Source organism: Eublepharis macularius, chromosome 9, assembly GCF_028583425.1.
Source record: "Eublepharis macularius isolate TG4126 chromosome 9, MPM_Emac_v1.0, whole genome shotgun sequence".
NCBI classification, from domain to species: domain Eukaryota; kingdom Metazoa; phylum Chordata; class Lepidosauria; order Squamata; family Eublepharidae; genus Eublepharis; species Eublepharis macularius.
The window spans coordinates 91,977,111-91,996,469 of record NC_072798.1 but is presented as its reverse complement, the minus strand read 5'-3'; the positions used below and the strand labels follow the sequence as shown (position 1 = coordinate 91,996,469).

General features: G+C 40.6%; 1 protein-coding gene across 1 annotated transcript in view; it reads left to right on the top strand.

Annotated features, from left to right (window-relative positions):
* The window catches only part of TBC1D22A (TBC1 domain family member 22A), a 159,411-nt gene extending 140,320 nt beyond the window's left edge, over positions 1-19,091 (top strand). Inside the window, exon 13 of the mRNA XM_054988947.1 lies at positions 15,423-19,091. Within this exon, the coding sequence (XP_054844922.1) occupies positions 15,423-15,551 (129 nt within the window). The 3' untranslated portion in view covers positions 15,552-19,091. The remainder of the gene's footprint in view (positions 1-15,422) is intronic.
* Positions 19,092-19,359: the final 268 nt, after the last annotated feature.

Here is a 19,359-nt window from a genome sequence, read left to right as displayed (position 1 = left end):
GGTAAGTTTCCAAAGTTGGTTCTCAGCCCCTGATCTGTGTCCCTCCCCACCACCACCACACAATAGGAGCCCTGCCTGAAGCTAAAAGAATAAAGATGGATCAGGCTCTCTGGATTCTTAGATACCATGTTGAAATCTTTTATTATCGCAACATAAACTTTGGCAAAGAGCCCTTGCAGGAAATACTGGAAGAATCAGATAACCTTGTGTTCCCCACAACGCCACAAAGAAACAGCTTTGTGTCGCTGGGTTGGCTTCAAAAGGGATAACTGTCTTTAGAAAGTCAGCTTTAACTCTGGTGGCTCTTCTTGTAGTAAGAGCCACATCATTATGGATTTCCTCCTTGAGAGAGAGAGATTAAACATGCTGTCCTTTGATAGAATTGCCTCTTGTTGAAATCAGAGATAACGGACGCAGGGAAGCAAGTGTGTGTTTTGTCCTGACATGTGCTTTATCTTCTGGGTTTCTTCCCTCATGTTGAAAGTAACGGAAGCCCTCTCATACAATAATGTGAGAACAGCACAGACCTAGCAGAATAGCCGCGTGAATTGCCAGCGTGACTCAGCACGTGGACGGTTTTGGCCCACCAGCTCAGTAGTGCGGTCTTCTTGTCTCTGTCGAATGTACCTCATTTATTTCTGTAGTGTTGTGTTTGGAGTGGTTCCAGCCATCCTAAATGAACTGAATTCACGCTCTGCTGATGATGCAGGCACGCTATCTTGTCTCTGTGCAGTCTTGCTGTATATATGCTACCATTTCTGGCATATCTCCTCACCAGTATGTAGTACGTATCATAAACTGCAGCACACTGTTAAAAAATAGATACTTTTCTTCCTAATTGTTGGAGAGGAACCATTGAGAATTCTTTTTTTTTTTTATCGACTTTGAGCATCCAGCGCTTTATTTACAAAAAAAAAAATGATTTAAGAACATTTCCAGGAACCAAAATGTATACTTTTCTTAAATCTAGCAATTTAATTATTCACTTGTGTAACATTTGCTTCTAAATAAAATTGCAAATTAGATTATCTTTACTAAATATAAGCTTCAGTCAATATTAATGAGCGGTTGTAGCCATTTGAGACCTGTCTCTTATGAAAGCTTAGGTCAAGGGTCCTCAACTTTATTGACCCTCGGGGCACTTTAGGATTTTCAGAATAGATACTGGGCACCACAATGAATGACTGCCAGAGCATGCGTGCTTGTGTGTGCGTGCAGCCAACCACAGAAGGTCTGCTGTGGGAGCTGGAGCCAGTCACCAAACATCTACAGGCTAAGCAACCTATGGTGGAAGCAGGTGTTTCTAAACATGGGCTTCTTGCCCTCACAAAGTTGATGCTTCCCGGGTTCTTTTGAAGCACCTCCTGCTTCAGTGATTTTCAGGGCAACCAAGGCTGGCTCTTTGGTTTGAAGAAGAAGCAAGTGAGCACCAGGGAATAAGGCCATGGCCTCTGTGGTGCCCACAGGCACCACTGGGGGATCACTGGTTTTAAGTATTCACTCGCTCATGTGGCCCTTGTCTGCAGATGGAATGTTAAGAGAACTGAGGCTGATCTGCTAAAGTCCAGTGACTTCTTGGGCTCCCCTGTACACTTCAGCTGTGGGGAGGGGGTAGTGCACACACGTATCCACTTCCTCCCTTCTTTCTGTAGGAAACCCTATTGAAGTGGCAGCCAAAGAGCTTACGAAGCTCTCAGAACCATCACTATTGATAATTAATAGGTAACTAAAAGGAAACTTTGGATTTTGATTCACAGGGGGAAGGACAGTGAAAACCCTGTCCAGTAGAAACCCTCCTCTCCAAACTCTGTTGTATCCCCCAATGTATTTCCTAATGTCCTCCATCTACCTTGAAGATTAGAAACATAAGATGAAATCAACAGGGTTTTTTTAAGCATTCAGTGAATGAATTTCATACCATGCTGAACAACATGTATTGTTCTGGAATCCTTGCTTACCAGTCGTTTGGGATGTCTCTGGTCAGGTCTGATTCAGATATAAGCATGCACTTAAGAAGCCCAACCTGTCTAGTTAACTTTCCAGTATCAAGTCATTTAACTCCTGTAAAGAGGTACACCACAAATAATGTTTTAGGTTCTTTGCTGGGTATAGCACACAAGTAATATTATCGCAGAATCTCTGCATAAATTCTAAGCCTTTATTAATAAAAGATGATTATTCAGCATTCTTAATCATACTGTCCATTATAATAGCTACATAGATTATTAAAGGGGAACATGAAATGAGTACAACAAGATATTTTACCCAAAGATAAGCAAGTCACAGGCAAGGAGCCCCTTCTGGGAAGAAGCTCCTGACCAATTCAGCTTCTCATATTTTTAGGGTTTCAGAACCATCTCCTAATAATAATTCACTGTTCCGCTTCAAACGGGCAACATTCTCGATTCACTAATTATCTGATAACTTTGAACACCAGACTAGGTTATCTATATTTGAAATATAGTCTTAAAGTATATAAAAACGTTAATTATTTCTTGCTACATTTTATCTTCACCAAGTCTATGGAAAGTTAGTGACTACAGGTTTCTCATACCTATACATCTCTCCTTGAATCGTATCTTCAGCTTATATGAAGTTAGACATTCTTGTCATTCTCAGACTGTCTCTGCATGTGGACCTTAATGCACAGTATATCTTGATATGAATTAGATGCTTTTCTAGTCTACACAAGTGCATACAACTGTGTTACTCCTCTGTTTCATATCCCTCTCTGAGGTTGTTCTATTATAGGCCTTTAGACTCTTTTTATGGCCCATCTAGTTATGGTGCCAGGCTAGCCCCGTTTCTGTGTGCAAAGGTATCTACTATGACTTTCTTGGTCAAATCCAGCAACTGTTCTCCTATAGTTCTAGATATATCCATCACACAATTGTGAGAAAGGGACTGCTGCAGATTTTTTCTTTTATTGACTTATTTCTGTCTCGCAGTAGGATACAACAAAAGTCCTCAGAGTATCTAACTTGGGTGTGTATGTGTATACATAATTAAATTAAAGCCATAGTCTAGAAAATCTTACAAAAGACTTCAGAACAGCATACAAGAACTAAGGCATTATCTTAATCCCTTAAAAGGTTGCAATAGTGTTCACCATTTTAAAAAAATAGAGAAATAGCCTGTTTGCTTCTCTGCAGTGGGAATCCTATGTAAATATATCAGGAAATTTGAAAATGCTGATAAGCCAGGAAATTTTCAGACACTCAGCTCTAGAAAGTGGCTGCTTTTCCTATTGAGTGGTTTAGTTGAGTGGAATTCAGCATAAGAGATTTGATGTGCGTTTAACTAATACAAAACAAGGGGCCACTTCAGACACTTAAGAATCTTAGAAAGAATCTGTAGGTTCCAGCCATATAGGAAAGTAATGCAGGAGTTCCCATGCATGGCCCCCGACATCTCCCGTTAAAAGGAACAGATTGCAGGTAATGTGAAAGAACACCCTAATGAGGCCCTGGCAAGGTACTGCCAATCAGATCAGACAGTGTGAACCTGATAAACCAATAGTCTTGACATCTGGTAATACAGCTTCATATGTTCACATGTGTTGAAGAGTGAAAAGTCCTGCTCCTGAGTGGTGAGTCACCTAAAGCCTATTCTTTACATAGTGTACATGTACAAATCACTACCAACACCACATTCGAAGTCAGATATTAATGCATCCATATGGCTACTTTCATGAGTGCTTTTTGCATAAGTCTGTGCTCCAGTCTTGAGCTCACTCCATTGCAATTACAGCTGTTTTGCATGTAAAATTATGAAGATTGCTTGTAACCCGTGTAAAAATGTGTATTCATTCATCACTCTCCCCTTTGTATTTAGGCAAGCAAATGCAAACAGATCCATCCATTAACCTGGGTCCCTCCGTTGGGTTCCATCTGTTTTGTAAAACCAACCTCAAGTCATTATGTTGTAAGTTTTCAAATCTGTGGTTGGAAATGATAGAAAACAAGTAGAATATCTGGTAGTCATACTTTTTTTTTTGATTCAGCGCTGATAAGTATCAAAAATCAGTACATAGAGATAGAGACTTGGTTTCAACTGACAGAAAGTTATGTTTGCGTATGGCTCCTAAACTAGAAATTGCTACTGAGAAAGAGGCCTTATCTATAAATATAAAGATAAATGTCCTGACTGACTTATCAATGCCCAGCCCAAACCCCTGGACCTAGAAACATGAAATTTGGGGAGAACATTCCTTTCTTGATGTAAATACCCACTAAGAAGGGATTTTAAGAAATTTGCCCCCTAAGGGGGTAAAATGTGTTTTCCCAAAGAGAGTCAGCTTCCCTGTGTGGCTGGCAGGCTGCTACCTGCTTGAACCCTTGCCCACTGCCAGCTTGACCACTCTTCCCTGATCAGGCCAGCCTTTTAAGGTCATTTGCATATGCAGGCTGATTGGGCCTCACAACATTCTACACATCCTCTTCCTCCCAGAGACAGTTGGAACACAGAGGTCATTTGCATATGCGGCCTGATTGGTCCTCACCCCACCCCACCCCACATTCTAAACAGTATGCAGTTGCTATTGGGAGTTGTTGAATATGTCCTGAGTAGGGCTGTGCTATTCGGGTTTCGCTTTGGGTAAAGGTACCCGAAGCGGACCCGATTTGGTTAGCTTTGGTATCCCTGAAGCATGCTGGCCGTGCTTCGGAATACTGAAGCAAAACTTTCTGAAGCATTCGGAAATGCTTCAGAAAACTTCGGGGCTTGCTTAAAGGGCCCCACCGCTGCTTGCAAGCAGTGGCAGGGCTCTTTAAACAACCCCCCACCTCCCCCACCTACCTTGCGGTGGCTCCGCCAGCTCCTCTGCCGCTGCCATCGCTGCTCGAGCTTGCGAGGTGGTGGGGAAGCCCGGAGCCTCCTCCTCAAATGGCCGTGGTGTGCCGGCGCCGTGGCAGCCATTTGAGGGGCAGGAAGGGCCAGAGGAGGTGGAGAAAGCCCTTCCTGCCCCTCAAATGGCAGCTGTGGCGCCAGCGCACCATGGCCATTTGAGGGACAGGAAGGGCTGGAGAAGGAGGCTCCAGCCTTCCCCACCACCTCGCAGGCTTGGGCAGTGGCGTGGTGGCAGAGGAGCTGGCTGGCTCCAGGTTGCACAGTCTTGTGCTGCCGCCGCCACTGCCATGGTGGCAGCGGCCCGCCACCCAGCTGATAACCCTCCCGCCATGAGGTAAGTGGGTGGAGGGTAGAGGGGTTGCCCCAGGGAGGGTGGTGGGTGGTGGTGAGGAGTTTCCCCCCTTATCTTCAGTATGCTCCGAATCTTCACGGAGCATACTGAAGCAATCTCCGGAACCCGAATCTGAAGTGGCTTGCTGCTTCGGATTTGGGAGTATTCCGAATTCCCTCTTCAGGTAAACCTGAAGCAGGAATATAAAATCTCCCCACCCATGCACAGCCCTAGTCCTTAGGTAAAATGCATCTCCCAGTCTTCCCCTAAAAATTCGCTATGGTTGTAAAAAAAAAAACACCCACAAACTAAAAAAATGTTACATACCCGTAAGTATTATAACTGGATTTAAAGTAGTTAAGTACCGTAGCAAAGCATGGGTATCAAGCTAGTATTGTCGAGGAGGAGACTGTAGTATGTCACCCACCAATGTCTCTCCTAGTGCCACCCAAGTCTTTTTTAAAGGAGATGCATCCTGTCCTGCTGGGGCTTTTGTTGGTTTGACAGCAGCTGCCACCACAGCACAAGAATCTTTGCTGTGTGATAGAAGTAAGCTGTTCGTATGCAAGAAAATGTTTTAAAACAGTATGTTCGTTTTAAAAGTCATCCTGTTAAGTAGACCTTCTGCTTGAAATGCTGAAGAATTACTACTAAAGTTAGGCATAACCTCATTCTCTGACATTTTGTGACTTTTCCGTCTCCTGGGGCAGCCATTTTCTGGTTGTGCCCTCCATCCTGTGTCAGAATTCCAAAAGTGCCCACAGGCTCAAAGGTTGGGGATTCCTACAATAGTGTGTCAGAGTTTAGCATAGTACTTATAGGAAGAAAGTAACATCAGTTCAGGTAGTCCCAACAGCTGGTCACCTTTCTTAATAATAATATTTTTTTAAAAAAACCTCCTAATAATACTGCATCCTAATTGTATGCACCCAAAAAGAAAAGAAAAGAATCTGAGAAATCTAGATCTGGAATTCCCAAAATCTGGGAAAGATTCTCTGATCGTGTTCAGACAGATCAGAAAAAAATGGGTTTATTTGGCCACTATTCCATGCCTGAAAATATCCATGGGCTGGCTGGGGGGACATTTTTCAGGAAAACTTCTCCAAATTTGCCAGGAACCTACTCCAAGTCCTGACTATCCTCTAAAGCCCTCCCTCCCAAGTTTCAGGAAGAGTGGCCCTCAGAGTCCAATTCTGTGGGCCTCTGAACCAAGATGCCTCCAGATTGGAGGGAGGGAGGTTGAAGTCGAATTTCTTTTGTTGGTGGGAGTGTCACTTACTCTTGCATATACTGTTGGACTTCTAGTGTGTACTCAAGCAGACTTTTCAAAAACATGGAATATGCTATGGATGCTTGACTTGTACATTGATAGTTTGAATATAAGGCACTTCCATTTGTTTTTGTTCTCTGAAAATATTATCAAAACTGAGTTTTAAGACATATCTATGTTACGTGGGGGTTAGATTAACCTACTGACCATAATTTTATATACGTTTAATTTTGTAGTGTGTATGTTATTAAAGTATAAAAAGCTTCTTAGTATGCAGGGAACTGGCCTCGCTTGTGGCACTTAAGCCATCGAGGTGACCTGCCCAACAGAAATGACTAGGCAGCACGTCTGTTTAGTCAGTAATTCATAGCTGTCACTGGAGATGCCTTGGTCTGAAGAAAATTGTTTTCTTTCCATGTTTCTTTCTTCAGTGGAAACTGAATAACAATGTCAATTATTGGCTTTATCACTGTGTAACCTCCAGAGAAGATGAAAATCGCACTTAACTACCAAATTCAATCAACACAGCTGATGAAAGGGCAAATAGGAACCAAAAAGAAAAAGCTTATGTAGTATGAAATGGATAATATGGTATGGGGTGACAGATGTCCTTCTTTTCAAACAAGCGGGTGAGGAAGGAGGAGTAATTTTTCTTTCTTTGTTCACTTCTAGTCTGCTGGTGTATGTAGACTTTGTTATCTTATGACAAAAAATTGTCATACTGCTGCAGCATGAGCAGAAAATGAACAGAAATATAAATATCTATTATTGTTTTGTTTCCTGGCTCTAAATCAACCAGATTTAAAATTCTTCCCAGGTATGTCATTTGATGTTATAAGACCTGTGTGGCCCTTTCGTTCATAACACGGAGAGGATAAGGTCTTCTTCTGGAGCCCTGCCCTTTGTACCCCTCTTGCAGTGATGAGTCAGGTGGTGAAAAGAGACAGGACTTTTTCAGTGAGGACATCTCACTTTTGGAATGTGCCTACTTTTCTTTTGGGCACCAAGGCAAAATCTTTTTACCCATGTGTGACAAACCTGAAGCCTCCCTTTTCAGGTTCTGGGCTACACGGGCGGTTCAGGGAAGTCCCAATATGCCACCTGTCTAGTTAGGTGGCGGGCAATCTTCTGGAGTTTTGCCACATTGCCTGCTGATTGCTGGTGATTGGCAGAAACTGGCAAGCCCTGCAGAGATTGCCCGCCACCACCAGGCAACCCACAAAAGTGTACACCGGGCGCACTCCCGGTGGGGGGTGATAACGTCACTTTCTGAGGTCATTATGCTCCCATGCTTCGCTGGGGCCAATTTTGTCTCCAAATGGGCTAGAATTAGTCCCGTGCAAAGCCCATGGCCTCTGTGATGATATCACTTCCCAGAAGTGACATCATCACACACGCACCAAGAGCACACGCAAAATCAAATACACAGAAGGTATCAGGATCCGGCAAACCTATGTCTGGTCCATAATTATCAGGCTGAGAGCTCTGAGTCGAATCCATGCAGGGACCCCTCTCTCTTCTTCCCAGGGACTTCACCAGACAGGTAGGCAGTTCTCTCAATTTACTACCTCTTGCCCAGCTGAATTATGAAGGGAATTGGAATCAGGAGCTCAGAATTCCCCCCCCCCTTATACACTGCCTCCATTTAATTCCTCTGACACTTTGGTCGTGGCCAGATAGAATGAGGTGTTTCCCTAAGCCAACAACTTTAAGCCAGCCAGGGGTAGAACAGAAAAAAGAATAACTTTTATTTACAAGGTAAACAACATAGGAGTGAGTGATTCAAACACAAGGACATGTTAATAAGATAGGAACTTATATAAACTTCTCAACATCATTTTAGGCTGCTCATTGTTTGTTTTTCACTATTTTTATGACCTGGCTGGTTATTAATGGCTGTTTCAATTTGCGGTTGCCATTGCAACCTGACGGTTGGGGCTTCTCGAGGGCTGCAATTGTTTCATTTTTAGTTGCAAGCCATCTCTGACAGGTCTCTGGAGACCGGCCTGCAGTAGTGCAAAATGAACAGCTGCCCACACATGTACTTTCTCTGTGGTAGCCTCCACCTTATGGAATGGCCTTCCATTCTCCTATGCAAGACTGAATTATTCAGAAGGGATTTCTACCCAAGTTAAAAGGCTGTGTTGTAAGAAGTAGCTCGGAGGGATGCACTGATGGGGGATAGGGACTATATGCTACTCTGCTGGATGCTGGCTGTTGATATAGACATACACCTGATAGGGAGCTTTTACATCGTTAAACATGCCATGAAAAGTAATTTGCTTTGTTTCAGTAAGATTTCATCTCTGTGGTTGGCTTTTGTGTTTGTTCCTATTATTCATTATTGTACTTTGCTCAGTGAATGTCCCAGCTATTGATTATGTAATCCAAGAGAAAGGTAGACTACTACTGATGATGATGATGATGATGATGATGATGATAGGCAGCATATGGTTTTTCCATAGATAGATAGATATATCTTTTTATATCTTGGTTATATATTGATTATGTATATTGGTTCTGTTTTTTATCTTTGGCTATGCGCGGAAGAGGGTTGTGAATTCTCACAAAAATGCACGCCTTCCACCTAAGCATTTGACAGCAATGCTAGGCTTTAAAATGGTCTTATCTTGATTGCAAATCCTCCTCTTCTACTCTGTAACTGCAAGGGAAATCTAGATTTATATGCAGACCTAGGGCTTCCACTTTGACCTTAATGACCTGGCTAGCTCAATCTCAGAAAGGTCGGTCCAGGTTAGTTCTTGGATGGGAGACCCCCAAGGAAGTGCAGGGTCACTACATAGAGGCATGCAATGGCAACCCACCTCTGTTCATCTCTTGGTTTGAAAATCTTGAGAGTTCACCATAAGTTGGCTGCAGCTTGACAGTCTATGTCAGTCTATGAAAGACAGGATACGTTGAAGGTGACTCCCAACCCTTGCAACAAGAAATCCAAGCTCTCTTGAGTAAATAGGTCTTTATTGAGATATCACAGGCTTCTCGGTACATATGTCTATAGGTTACACAGAAGCAATTACGGGCATCTGGCAGTACACAGGTCTCTTGTTAAGAGTGACGCATTGAGCATAGGATACATTATATCAATCCGTTCACATGTCCGTATGTTCCCTCCGGCTCTTCTGACCGAACACAGTCAGTAGCGGGACGGAAGGAGCTGTCCCAAGGCCGCTGCAGCGGGCCATCCGAGATAAGGGGCTCACTGGTCTCGGAATCTGGAAAGCAACGGGGAGCAGGTGCAAGAGGCTATTGCAACACATCATAAACTGAATAACAATATGGAAGGACAGTGGTCAACAGACCTGACAGCCCTTTAAACATACTGTGCTAGCACTCTCGAGATACTTCAGTCTGTCTCAAGCAACATACGGGATTTTCATTGAGGGGGTGCAGGTTCACTTTGTTTAAACAACACCTACTGATAATCCAGCTCAGATCATTTCTATATAGAGCATTCTTTTTCCTGTGTGCGCTTGCATTTAACGCTTGAAGTCTGTTACGCAAGTAAGTACCTTGGTGAACTTTCCCAAATGAATATGGCTGGCACACAGCCCACACAGATATATTTTGTTTTCAAACTGCCAGTATTCGAAATGTAATTTCCAGTGAGCATTTACCAAGACTTGTGATGTAAATTCAGCCAAGGACTTCAGCACCATTCCTAATGGAAACCACGTTTTTTTAAAGAGTGATGTTAGTCATGTTTACAGGAAAGTAGAGATCGCTGTATTTATTAGGAAGATAACAGTGGTCCATTGTACATTAGCCCAGCCATGTGGAAATTGATTTTCCATGATCATCCTTGTGCTGTTGAGTAATGTCTAAAGAGACCAATTGTCTCTGTATTCGTAGTGTTTTGACATGAACTCTTCTGCAGTGTCCTCCAATGTGTAAAGAAAGAAAAGATGTCACAGGCTCACTAGCATTAGGTCCCTACAAAGAATATATCATAATCCAGGTGGATCCCATCTTCATCACACCGTAGCCCGTTCTTGACATAACACTCAAGCCCTTCTTTTTCACAACTCTTTGCCCTCTGCGGTTGCAGTCCATGGCATGCTTATGGATACACACACAGTCACTGCAACACAGTGTAGACAGTTAATACAAGTTGGACATCGGTGTTCATCCATTGCACAATTCACACCCGAATTAGAGCTAGCTTGCAATCACTTTCCTGAATGTGTAAGATGACACCGTTCAGCTTTATACTACTTCAATACATGTTAACGTCAGTGAAGCTTCGCAGTTCTGCTTCATAGCTGAAAATCATTTTGTTGATTTTTAGTTGTTTCCCCCCCCCCTTCTTATTTCATTATTGGTGATCCTTTTTTAAAAATTTCCTTTGATTTGTCAGGCAATATTAAAGAACTCCTAAAGGGTATGCATATAGAGGAGTTGAGTTGCGTGCTAGGAATACTGATAATGTTCAAAATCATATACTTTCATGGTTATAGCTGATAGTAGAGAACACAAAGGCTACCTATTCTGTTAAATAGCATCCTATATGTACATGTTTTCTATAAGAAGGGAAATAAATTAGTATTTTTGGCTACAGAATGTCATTTTTTTCATGTAATTAGAGGAAGAATAACTTGTCCAACTGCATTCGTGCAAGCATATTATATGAGTGGTAAAGTAGACATTCAGATACCTTGTAGATGGATTTCTGTTACACAAAATGGGTATCTGTTGTTTTGCTGTTCAAAGTAGACTGAAGACTCATCTGAAGTCTGTTACTTTATATGCAACATGAATATTAAAAAGGGACTCAAAAAGCTCTGTCTGTTAGCCATATTTTATGGCATTTCCTTCCATGAAATTGTTTTCTTCTAAAAGAAATTTGGAAATAATCACATGGACGATATATCTCCCTATGCTATCAAAAGATTAGTGAAAGATTGCTCTGTCAAAATGTCATTTTCTCAGTTTCACCTTGTTGAGAACTGTCAGCCCTACTTGACCAATCTCAAAAACTGGCAGTTGAGTTCTGTCTATCACTTATTTTTCTATTTTTAGAGGCTGGTTCTTCCAGAATGTAACAAGATTTTTTCCCCAGACTAATAACAAAATTGTCAAAGAAATAAGCTATAGAATACTACCATTTACTGATTCATTTGGGGTTGAGGCTCGGAGATCAGAGGTAATTTTGCAGGAGATGGGCAAAAAGTCACGTTTGTAGTCCTAGCTTGGTGTCCAAAAACGTTTTAAAGAGTGGTGACATTTAAAAGACACCCTAAGTGTGCCTGCATGAAAACAAAAACGAAATGCTTATGTTAAAAAATCAAGTTGCTGAATCCACAGAAAACTCTTTGATTTTTAGTTAAAGGATTATTTTTTTAAACATCTCTGTCTTAAATGTCTTAAAATGTAACCGTTATTGGTGTGGACTGACCTTTTTTGTCTACTCAAACTTTAATCTTTTTGGTGAATCACACTTGTGTTCCTGTTTGATCCATTGGTTAAAAGGTCACAGAATGAGAAAGAAAGGTTAAAAATAAGATAATAATGTTCTTTTTATAGGCAGTGGGCTTGCAAGAAACTTTTGTGAAAGATCTAACTATTAAAAAATCTTAAATCTGACTCCAAGTTTATTTGTAGCCTGTGAGAAATGAAAGTGAACTCTGCATAAAACTAGATAGCTAAGATGTTTAAAAGCTGGCTGTTGAACCATTCAGCAGGTACAGAGAGGGGCGATTCCTCTTAAATGAACAGGAGGAGTTCATCAGCTGCACTGATTTATGGCATGTCTAGAATAGGTGGCTTCAGATCCTTTTAATTCACTTTACCGTTGAAAATGTGAAGTGTTTCATGAATATGCATTGCATTCCTCCTGAAATCTTCTTCCTTCATGCTTCACAGGTGTATCATTATAGTTTTGTATTGCATGTTAATGTTGGTGTCATGTGGCATTGAAAAGCAGGGCAATAACTTCTGAATATTTTTGTATTAATGAAATAGTATATACAAGCAATGGAACTGCAAGGACTTGCAAGGAGCATCTCATTTTCCCTGCCCCCACTCTTTCCCGTCTCTGGCAACCCCCGTAGTATCTCTCTTTCTCCTGCTTCCTTCTGTCCTTCTCACCCATAAGCCAGCCTACTTTTATCTGCTCTTCAGTCTTCAGTTTTCTCATGTTCCCACCCACCGGCAAGCCTTTGCTTGGGAAAAGTCTGGCAGAGTTGTGTGGTGATCACCACCAGGTTTGAGCCTGGTTGCACTAGGTGTTGTTGCCAGGGGCTGCCAGGTTGGGCCAAGTGACGTTGGTCTTCAGTGGTCGCTGCCAGGCATGTCTATAGCAAATCCTCCATGAGGGGACATGACAGGCAAAGGGGGCAGGACCTTTTCCAGGGCTGTTTTGGTCTCCAAGTGCTCCCTCCAGGGCTTTGCTTTACAGGAACCAAGGCTTGGAAAGCTCAGCAATATTGTCGTGGTTGTCTAGCAACCTCCAAAATGGCAACTGAGAGCTCAGTGGGCTTTTTCTTCTTAACACTACAGACATTGTTTCTATTATTTTGTGGATCTGCTAATCCATATACTGAAGCTCTGTTCAGAATTAGATATATGGCAAGCAGGACTTGTGGGGGACATCTCATTTCACTCTTTTCTTCCTTTTCATCCTCACAACAACCATGTGAGGTAGATTAGGCTGAGATTTTGTGACTGGCCTAAGATCACTGAGCTTCCATAGAAGAGTGGGGATTTGAACCCAGCTCTCTGAAATCCTAGTCTGATACTCTAACCACTACACAACATTGGTTTTCATGGAATGAAAGCTGTTGAATAATAGCTAGCCGCCAGGCCTGCATGAATCATACAAGTGGGGTAGTACCAAGTTGCCCAGTGGTTGCTGGTAGTCCTGGTCCTGATGAATCCTCCCCCAAAGGCTAAAACACCCCTGAAAAGGGTCCTGCCTCCTCCCCCTCCATTTTACTGACAGAAACCAGTGCTTGAAGGCTGGCAATACTATATGGTTGCCTAGCAATCTCCACTGAGGACAAGCTACATGCACTTCTTCTGTTACTTGGGGTTTTTTTTAACCTCCCAATGTTTCTTTTAAATTTTAGTTTAAACTTCAGATCGTTCTGAAGGATTTGTCATGTCTGTTCATGGCTTCAGTCTCTGGATTTAAGTAATCCACAGATTTGGCAACATTGAGAATTAGTTGTATTGATACTTTGGTCGTGTCATGGAGATTCTTCAAAGAATCAACTGATTTGTTAGGTTAATTTGGTATATGTATACACACAGATGTTTCAAGATTTGTATGTGTATACATCTGATGTTTGATCAAAGTGATTTATTTATTTACACTCCACCTTTCTGCCACCAAGGTGTCTAACAGATAAAAAAATATACATGCTTTGGTCACGCTGTTAAGTTATTGTAAGAGCGCTTGTAATGATTTGCTTAATGATTACATCCTGTAATGATTTGCTCAGGTTTTAAAGCCTTTAAACCCTTTTTAAACCTTTGCCTTTGAACCTTTAATTCAGCTCCTCCTTATTTTACCTTGAACTCATACCTCAGGAGGGCTCTCGATCTTTTTCTTTTAGTCACACAGACCTTCAAGCGTTCTCTATTTTACCCAGGCTTCTACCTTGAGAACACCTTTCCTTTTTTGTTTGTGTGACCTATATATTACTGCCTCCACAAAAGGTTTGTGCTGCCACCAAACACTTTCTGCCTTAGATTTCTTCTGCTTAATTGGTATTATAGGAAGGCTTTGTCACAGATGGTAGTTTGACAGAACGATCAGCACATGAGTGTGCTTGTGAGTTAAAAAAGGGTCTTTTTTAAAAAATAGAATTTATTTGTAAGTACATAAGCATGACGGTTGCAATGTATCAATTTCAGAACAGTTCTTAAGCTTGGTACTTTGAAAGACAGTTATATATTCACATGTCCAGTCACACAGATCTTCTCTAACAGAATAAACTTTCATCTAATACACACAGACATATTTTCACACCCAGGCCTTCCTACACAGCTTGCCTGGACTAGATAGAATAATTTTTCTCTCAGATATACACAGACTGCACCAAGTGCGCACACAGTTTGCCTGATTTAGCCAGAATTTCTCAGAACATCACACAGATTCACTGACCTTGACAGTGAAGTCCCTTCAGGCCTCCACACAGGTTGCCTAACTAGAATAAATATTTTCTCTCAGAAACACACAGACATAGACTATTGTACAGGCTCCACACAGTTTGCTTACTTTGCCCAGAATGAACTTATCTCTGAGATATACAAAGGGTGACTGAAAAAATTTCCCTCAACACTGACTAAAACTGTAGTTCATTCTGCTCCCTAGGGTACAGCAACGACTTTTAAAACCCCACATTAGCAAGCAGAAATTTCAAAGGCAAACTTAAATCACATTTCATGCAAACCGTTAAGGTGCTGTATGTGAGCTTTTTTAAAAAACAAAAGTATTCAAAATGTGTCAGGAAAGCTGCAGTCAGATGTTGACCACAGACAGCTTATCCTACAAGTTCTTTAAAATTGTCACTGCCTGCCTGTTAAGTTCTGAGCTCAATTCAAAGTGCTTGTTTTGACCTTTAAAGCAATTGATAATATGGTATCAGGTGTCTTAATTTATTTATTTTATTTGCATTATCGTCTGCCTTTCTCACCAGATTACACAGTGTATGCCAAAACAATCAACAGGATGAAACATCCCATAAGCACTGTGATGGGTATAAGACTGCAAAAATTAGAAAGAAAGCTGAAATAAAGCATAAGTATTAACATTACATGTTAAGCAATGCAGACATTTCATAGTGGGATAACATATATTGCAATGGGCTTAGACTGGAGTCACTCATCTTGAGATTTTACTTTAATTGACCTGGATTTGTCCAAAAGCTCTTTGTCCAAAGCACATCTTGATCAGCTTTTAAATATCAAGACATTTTCTGTTCTGATTTCTCTCTCTTTTCCCCCCTTAAGGAACTGCTAATGTTTTTACAGAACTTGCCCACGATGCACTGGGGAAATGAAGATATCAGTGTTCTTCTTGCAGAAGCCTACAGACTGAAGTTTGCATTTGCAGATGCCCCCAATCATTACAAAAGATGAAAGAGCCAGAAACCATACGCACAGATGGTCTTCCTTGTTGTGGCATGGTATCGTTTTAGCATTATCGGGTTGTGTCGACATAAATACGCACCAGTGTCTTGAAATAAAATGCTCCATTATAGTTCAGCGAAAAGCTAGACAATGAGTGGATTACCAAAGAAGTGGACAAACCAAGAGATTGAGAAGAACAAGGTGGACCTCAAACTGGACATTTTTGCTCAGTGTGCATAGAAGAGAGAGATTTATATTCAGTCTTGGTTTCATTCAGCTTTTTCCTTTGGTAATTCTATGACTGAAGAAAGTATTTTCTGTTCATTGGTATCTAATGACTGACTGCCCTGTCTCGCTGAGCCTTGTCCCTTGTCAGTTATATCCATTATTTCGACAGAAGCGTTGCTTGTCTCTGATGTCCTTGTTGGCAAATAAAAATACTCGACCTTGCATAGAAATGAGGATGGGGTTCATCAGGCAGCAAGGTCAGGTAGGGGGTCATACAGGCTTGCTTTATATTTATTTTGAGAAATATTTTTTATCCTTTAATGTGATCTTTCGTTACATACTGAAGCCCAGTAACACAGATCTCAATATAATACAACTTCTAGAATTAGGTAAAGAATGCTACTTGATAATATACCTGGAGAGACCCCAGATGTGCTAAGGAGTGCAAATAGTGTTTAATAAATTATTTCACTTTAGAGTGTCTAAAACGTACTGATTAAAATAAGAAAAATAGATCTTTTTTCCTGCCGCAGTAATGTATTGATAATTTAAACGTGTTAAACCATTCAAATACTTGTTAGGATGTAGGCCTCTTATCTTGAACAATGATCCTCCTCCCCAAGTGTCTTGGTTTACAGTGATACATATATTTAAATATGTTTTGCCTTACTTTGTTGAGAAAGCTTAACTGAGACATTATCCTCAGCTCGCACCTTCAGACATAAACTGAGTATGGAGGAGAAACAAAGAAGAGGACAGTTCCCAAGTTGATTGGGTTTCTAGACTATTTACCTGAGTCATCAACAGCCAAGATGCTGTTCCATATAATCATGGGAAAAGCACTAATTTTATACTGCCGGGGTGGGGGTTGGAAGATGAGACAGTTAAGATCTCTCCATTCCCCTCCTCACTAGTATGGCTGGTGAATCAGTCGACAGTCCCAACTACTATGTATAATGGATTATCTAGCATTTATTCACCAGAGCAACTAATCAAAACTATATGTTTGCTTCTATGAAAAGCGTAATCCAGCAGAATGTGTTAGTGCATATTAATAGGAGTTATATGAGAAGTTTAGGTGGGAACTAATTTACATACATCAAGATTGTGTGCAAATTTAAACTCAAAGGCACAGCTTCCTTCAAAACAATGAACAAAATGTAACAGACTTACATTTCCCCCCCAGATTTTATTTATAGAACTTAAAGGAAAAGTTCAGTCTATTAATCTCTTACCATAAGGGGGCATTTTATACAAACTGCAGAACTGAGTAGTAGAAAACTCTTCCTGAGCGTCAAGCTGCAGATGAGGATCTAAGTGTTTTGAACTTCCACACAGGAATCCGGCATTCCCAAGAGAATGATCCCTTCTTCCTGAAATGCTAGACTTGTATGAGCAAGGAGTTTTACTGCTGGATGAGCAGTTGTGTAAACCTCAACTTCTGCCTGATCTGAGGATAGTCCAGGAAAAAGAAGTTTACAACGTGTAGCTGTTTGTTCATGTGAACTTGTCCAGAGTTTTGTTAATATACTCTGAATGGAAAACTTATTTTCAGGAACTCCTCGCGATTGCCTTTTTATGTTTAGGCCTTTCAGCTGTTTTGTTGTGTCACCTTGCTGCCTGTCCTATTTATGGATCCATGAATGGTTGAGAACTACAAGCAGTAGAGCTGCTTCTTTGCTTCTCTCCCCTCCATAATGAGTTTGGAAACTTGACCTCAAGGAGTGATGGATGCATGCACCTAAAAACAGGCATTAAAGATTCTCAAGGTTTATTTTTCCTTGAGGTATTATGACTAGCGGGTTTAAAAGTGTCTTGCTACTTAACCCTGCATTTGAATTGTCTTGAGATATTGACTGTGAACCATGGTATTAATCCTAAATTGGAGTCTTCATGTTGCCAATACGCAGTTGGTTGATAATGGCATTAATTTCACATCAAAGAGGCTTAGCCGCTTTCATGGGAATAAAATTTTCTAGGGATTTTCAAGCAACAATAAGGTTCATCTGGTGGAGCCACAGAACCTAGGTGAAGTTCATATATCATTCTGTGATGGGGTTGAGTAACAACATACGTTGCCACTACTCCTGTGTTCCATACGTTGATGTGCTTGAGAACTTTGGTGTAGAGCAACTTCAGTCAGTATTGGCTTTGGTTCTCAACATTGTAGAATTCTTGGGCACCGATAATATAAGGCAGATTAAATTAGATCTCTTCCATTAATGTCAAAATATATTCATGGAATCCAGTCCATATCTTTCTCAAATATTGCAGAATTTTATGTTCAACATATGATTTCTCTGTATCTGTGGTATTTTAAGTTTACAATGTCATGTAGTGCCTAACGAAGCAACTGCCCATTGTGTGTGTGTGTGTGTGAGTGTGTAATGTCCTTATTTGCATAGGAATTAGAATAATAAAAAATCTAGAGACACTTGCTGGGTTAGATGCTACACACATACATTGTGTGTGTGTGTGTGTGTGTGTAAGTAAAACTATATTTAAAATTCCTCTGAAGATCCAGTTAAGTTGAGTTATCATGTCTTCCGAGTTCAATTGGGATCTGTATTGCTTTCTTTAAAAATTAAGTACTTCTGTGCAGAAAAAAGAAATCTGAATGGGTGTGGTGGGGGCAGAAATAGCACTTCGGTAGATGAGGGTGTGGAATTTCCTAAATGCATAACTTGCATTTTTGTTTTATAAAAATGGGGTATTTTACAGAAAATCAATATAATTTCATGCATACTTTCCCCTATATATACATATTATATAGTCTCTAAATAACTTTTTAAAAATATAGTTGGTTTTTTGATAATTTTGTATCTCAGGTAAAGTGCCATCCCAACCAAATGTTACATAGATAGAGAAACATTTCTGCCATTTTGACATCTACTTGTTATAACTAAAAATCCTTTTTAAAATGGGTATCAGCTATAGATATTCTTATGAGTTAAATGGTTTTCAGCATAGAACTGTTATCAGGACACCTCATTATTTAACATGACTTGTAATTTCATGAGAATCCATAGGGAAGTCCTGAAGGCGGTGTTGTCTTACATGCAATATTAAATATTCTGTAACAAAACAATGTACAGTGCAGATAACCAATTATATCTATGGCATATGCTTAGAAATGTAAATAGCAAGCCAGGTAATCAAATATGTAAATATAATAACAGCAGAAAAATATCACATTGTATCATGCAGTCATCTGTATATCTCAAATATGTTAACTGGTTGCACTATGCTTTAATTTCATATGGAGAAGCTCATAGATTTATATTTAACTTGAGAACTATACAATAAAATGCAACTACTCAAGATTGTGGTTTTGTGTATGTGTGTGAGATATATACAAGCATGTAAGTGTCAATGAAGAGTTTTAAAGGAACAGTTCTACATTATAAATTGCAGTCATTAGATGTAGCAGATCATGTAAGCAGTAGAAAGACTGGCTTGGAGACTGGAACAAAACAAAGATCGCAGTGCAGACAAATATTTAAATAGCATATGGTTAAGTGGGTCCTGGAAAGAGGTGACACTGTAAAATCAAGCACTGGCAATAATGGCAAAGTCTTGAATGCAATGT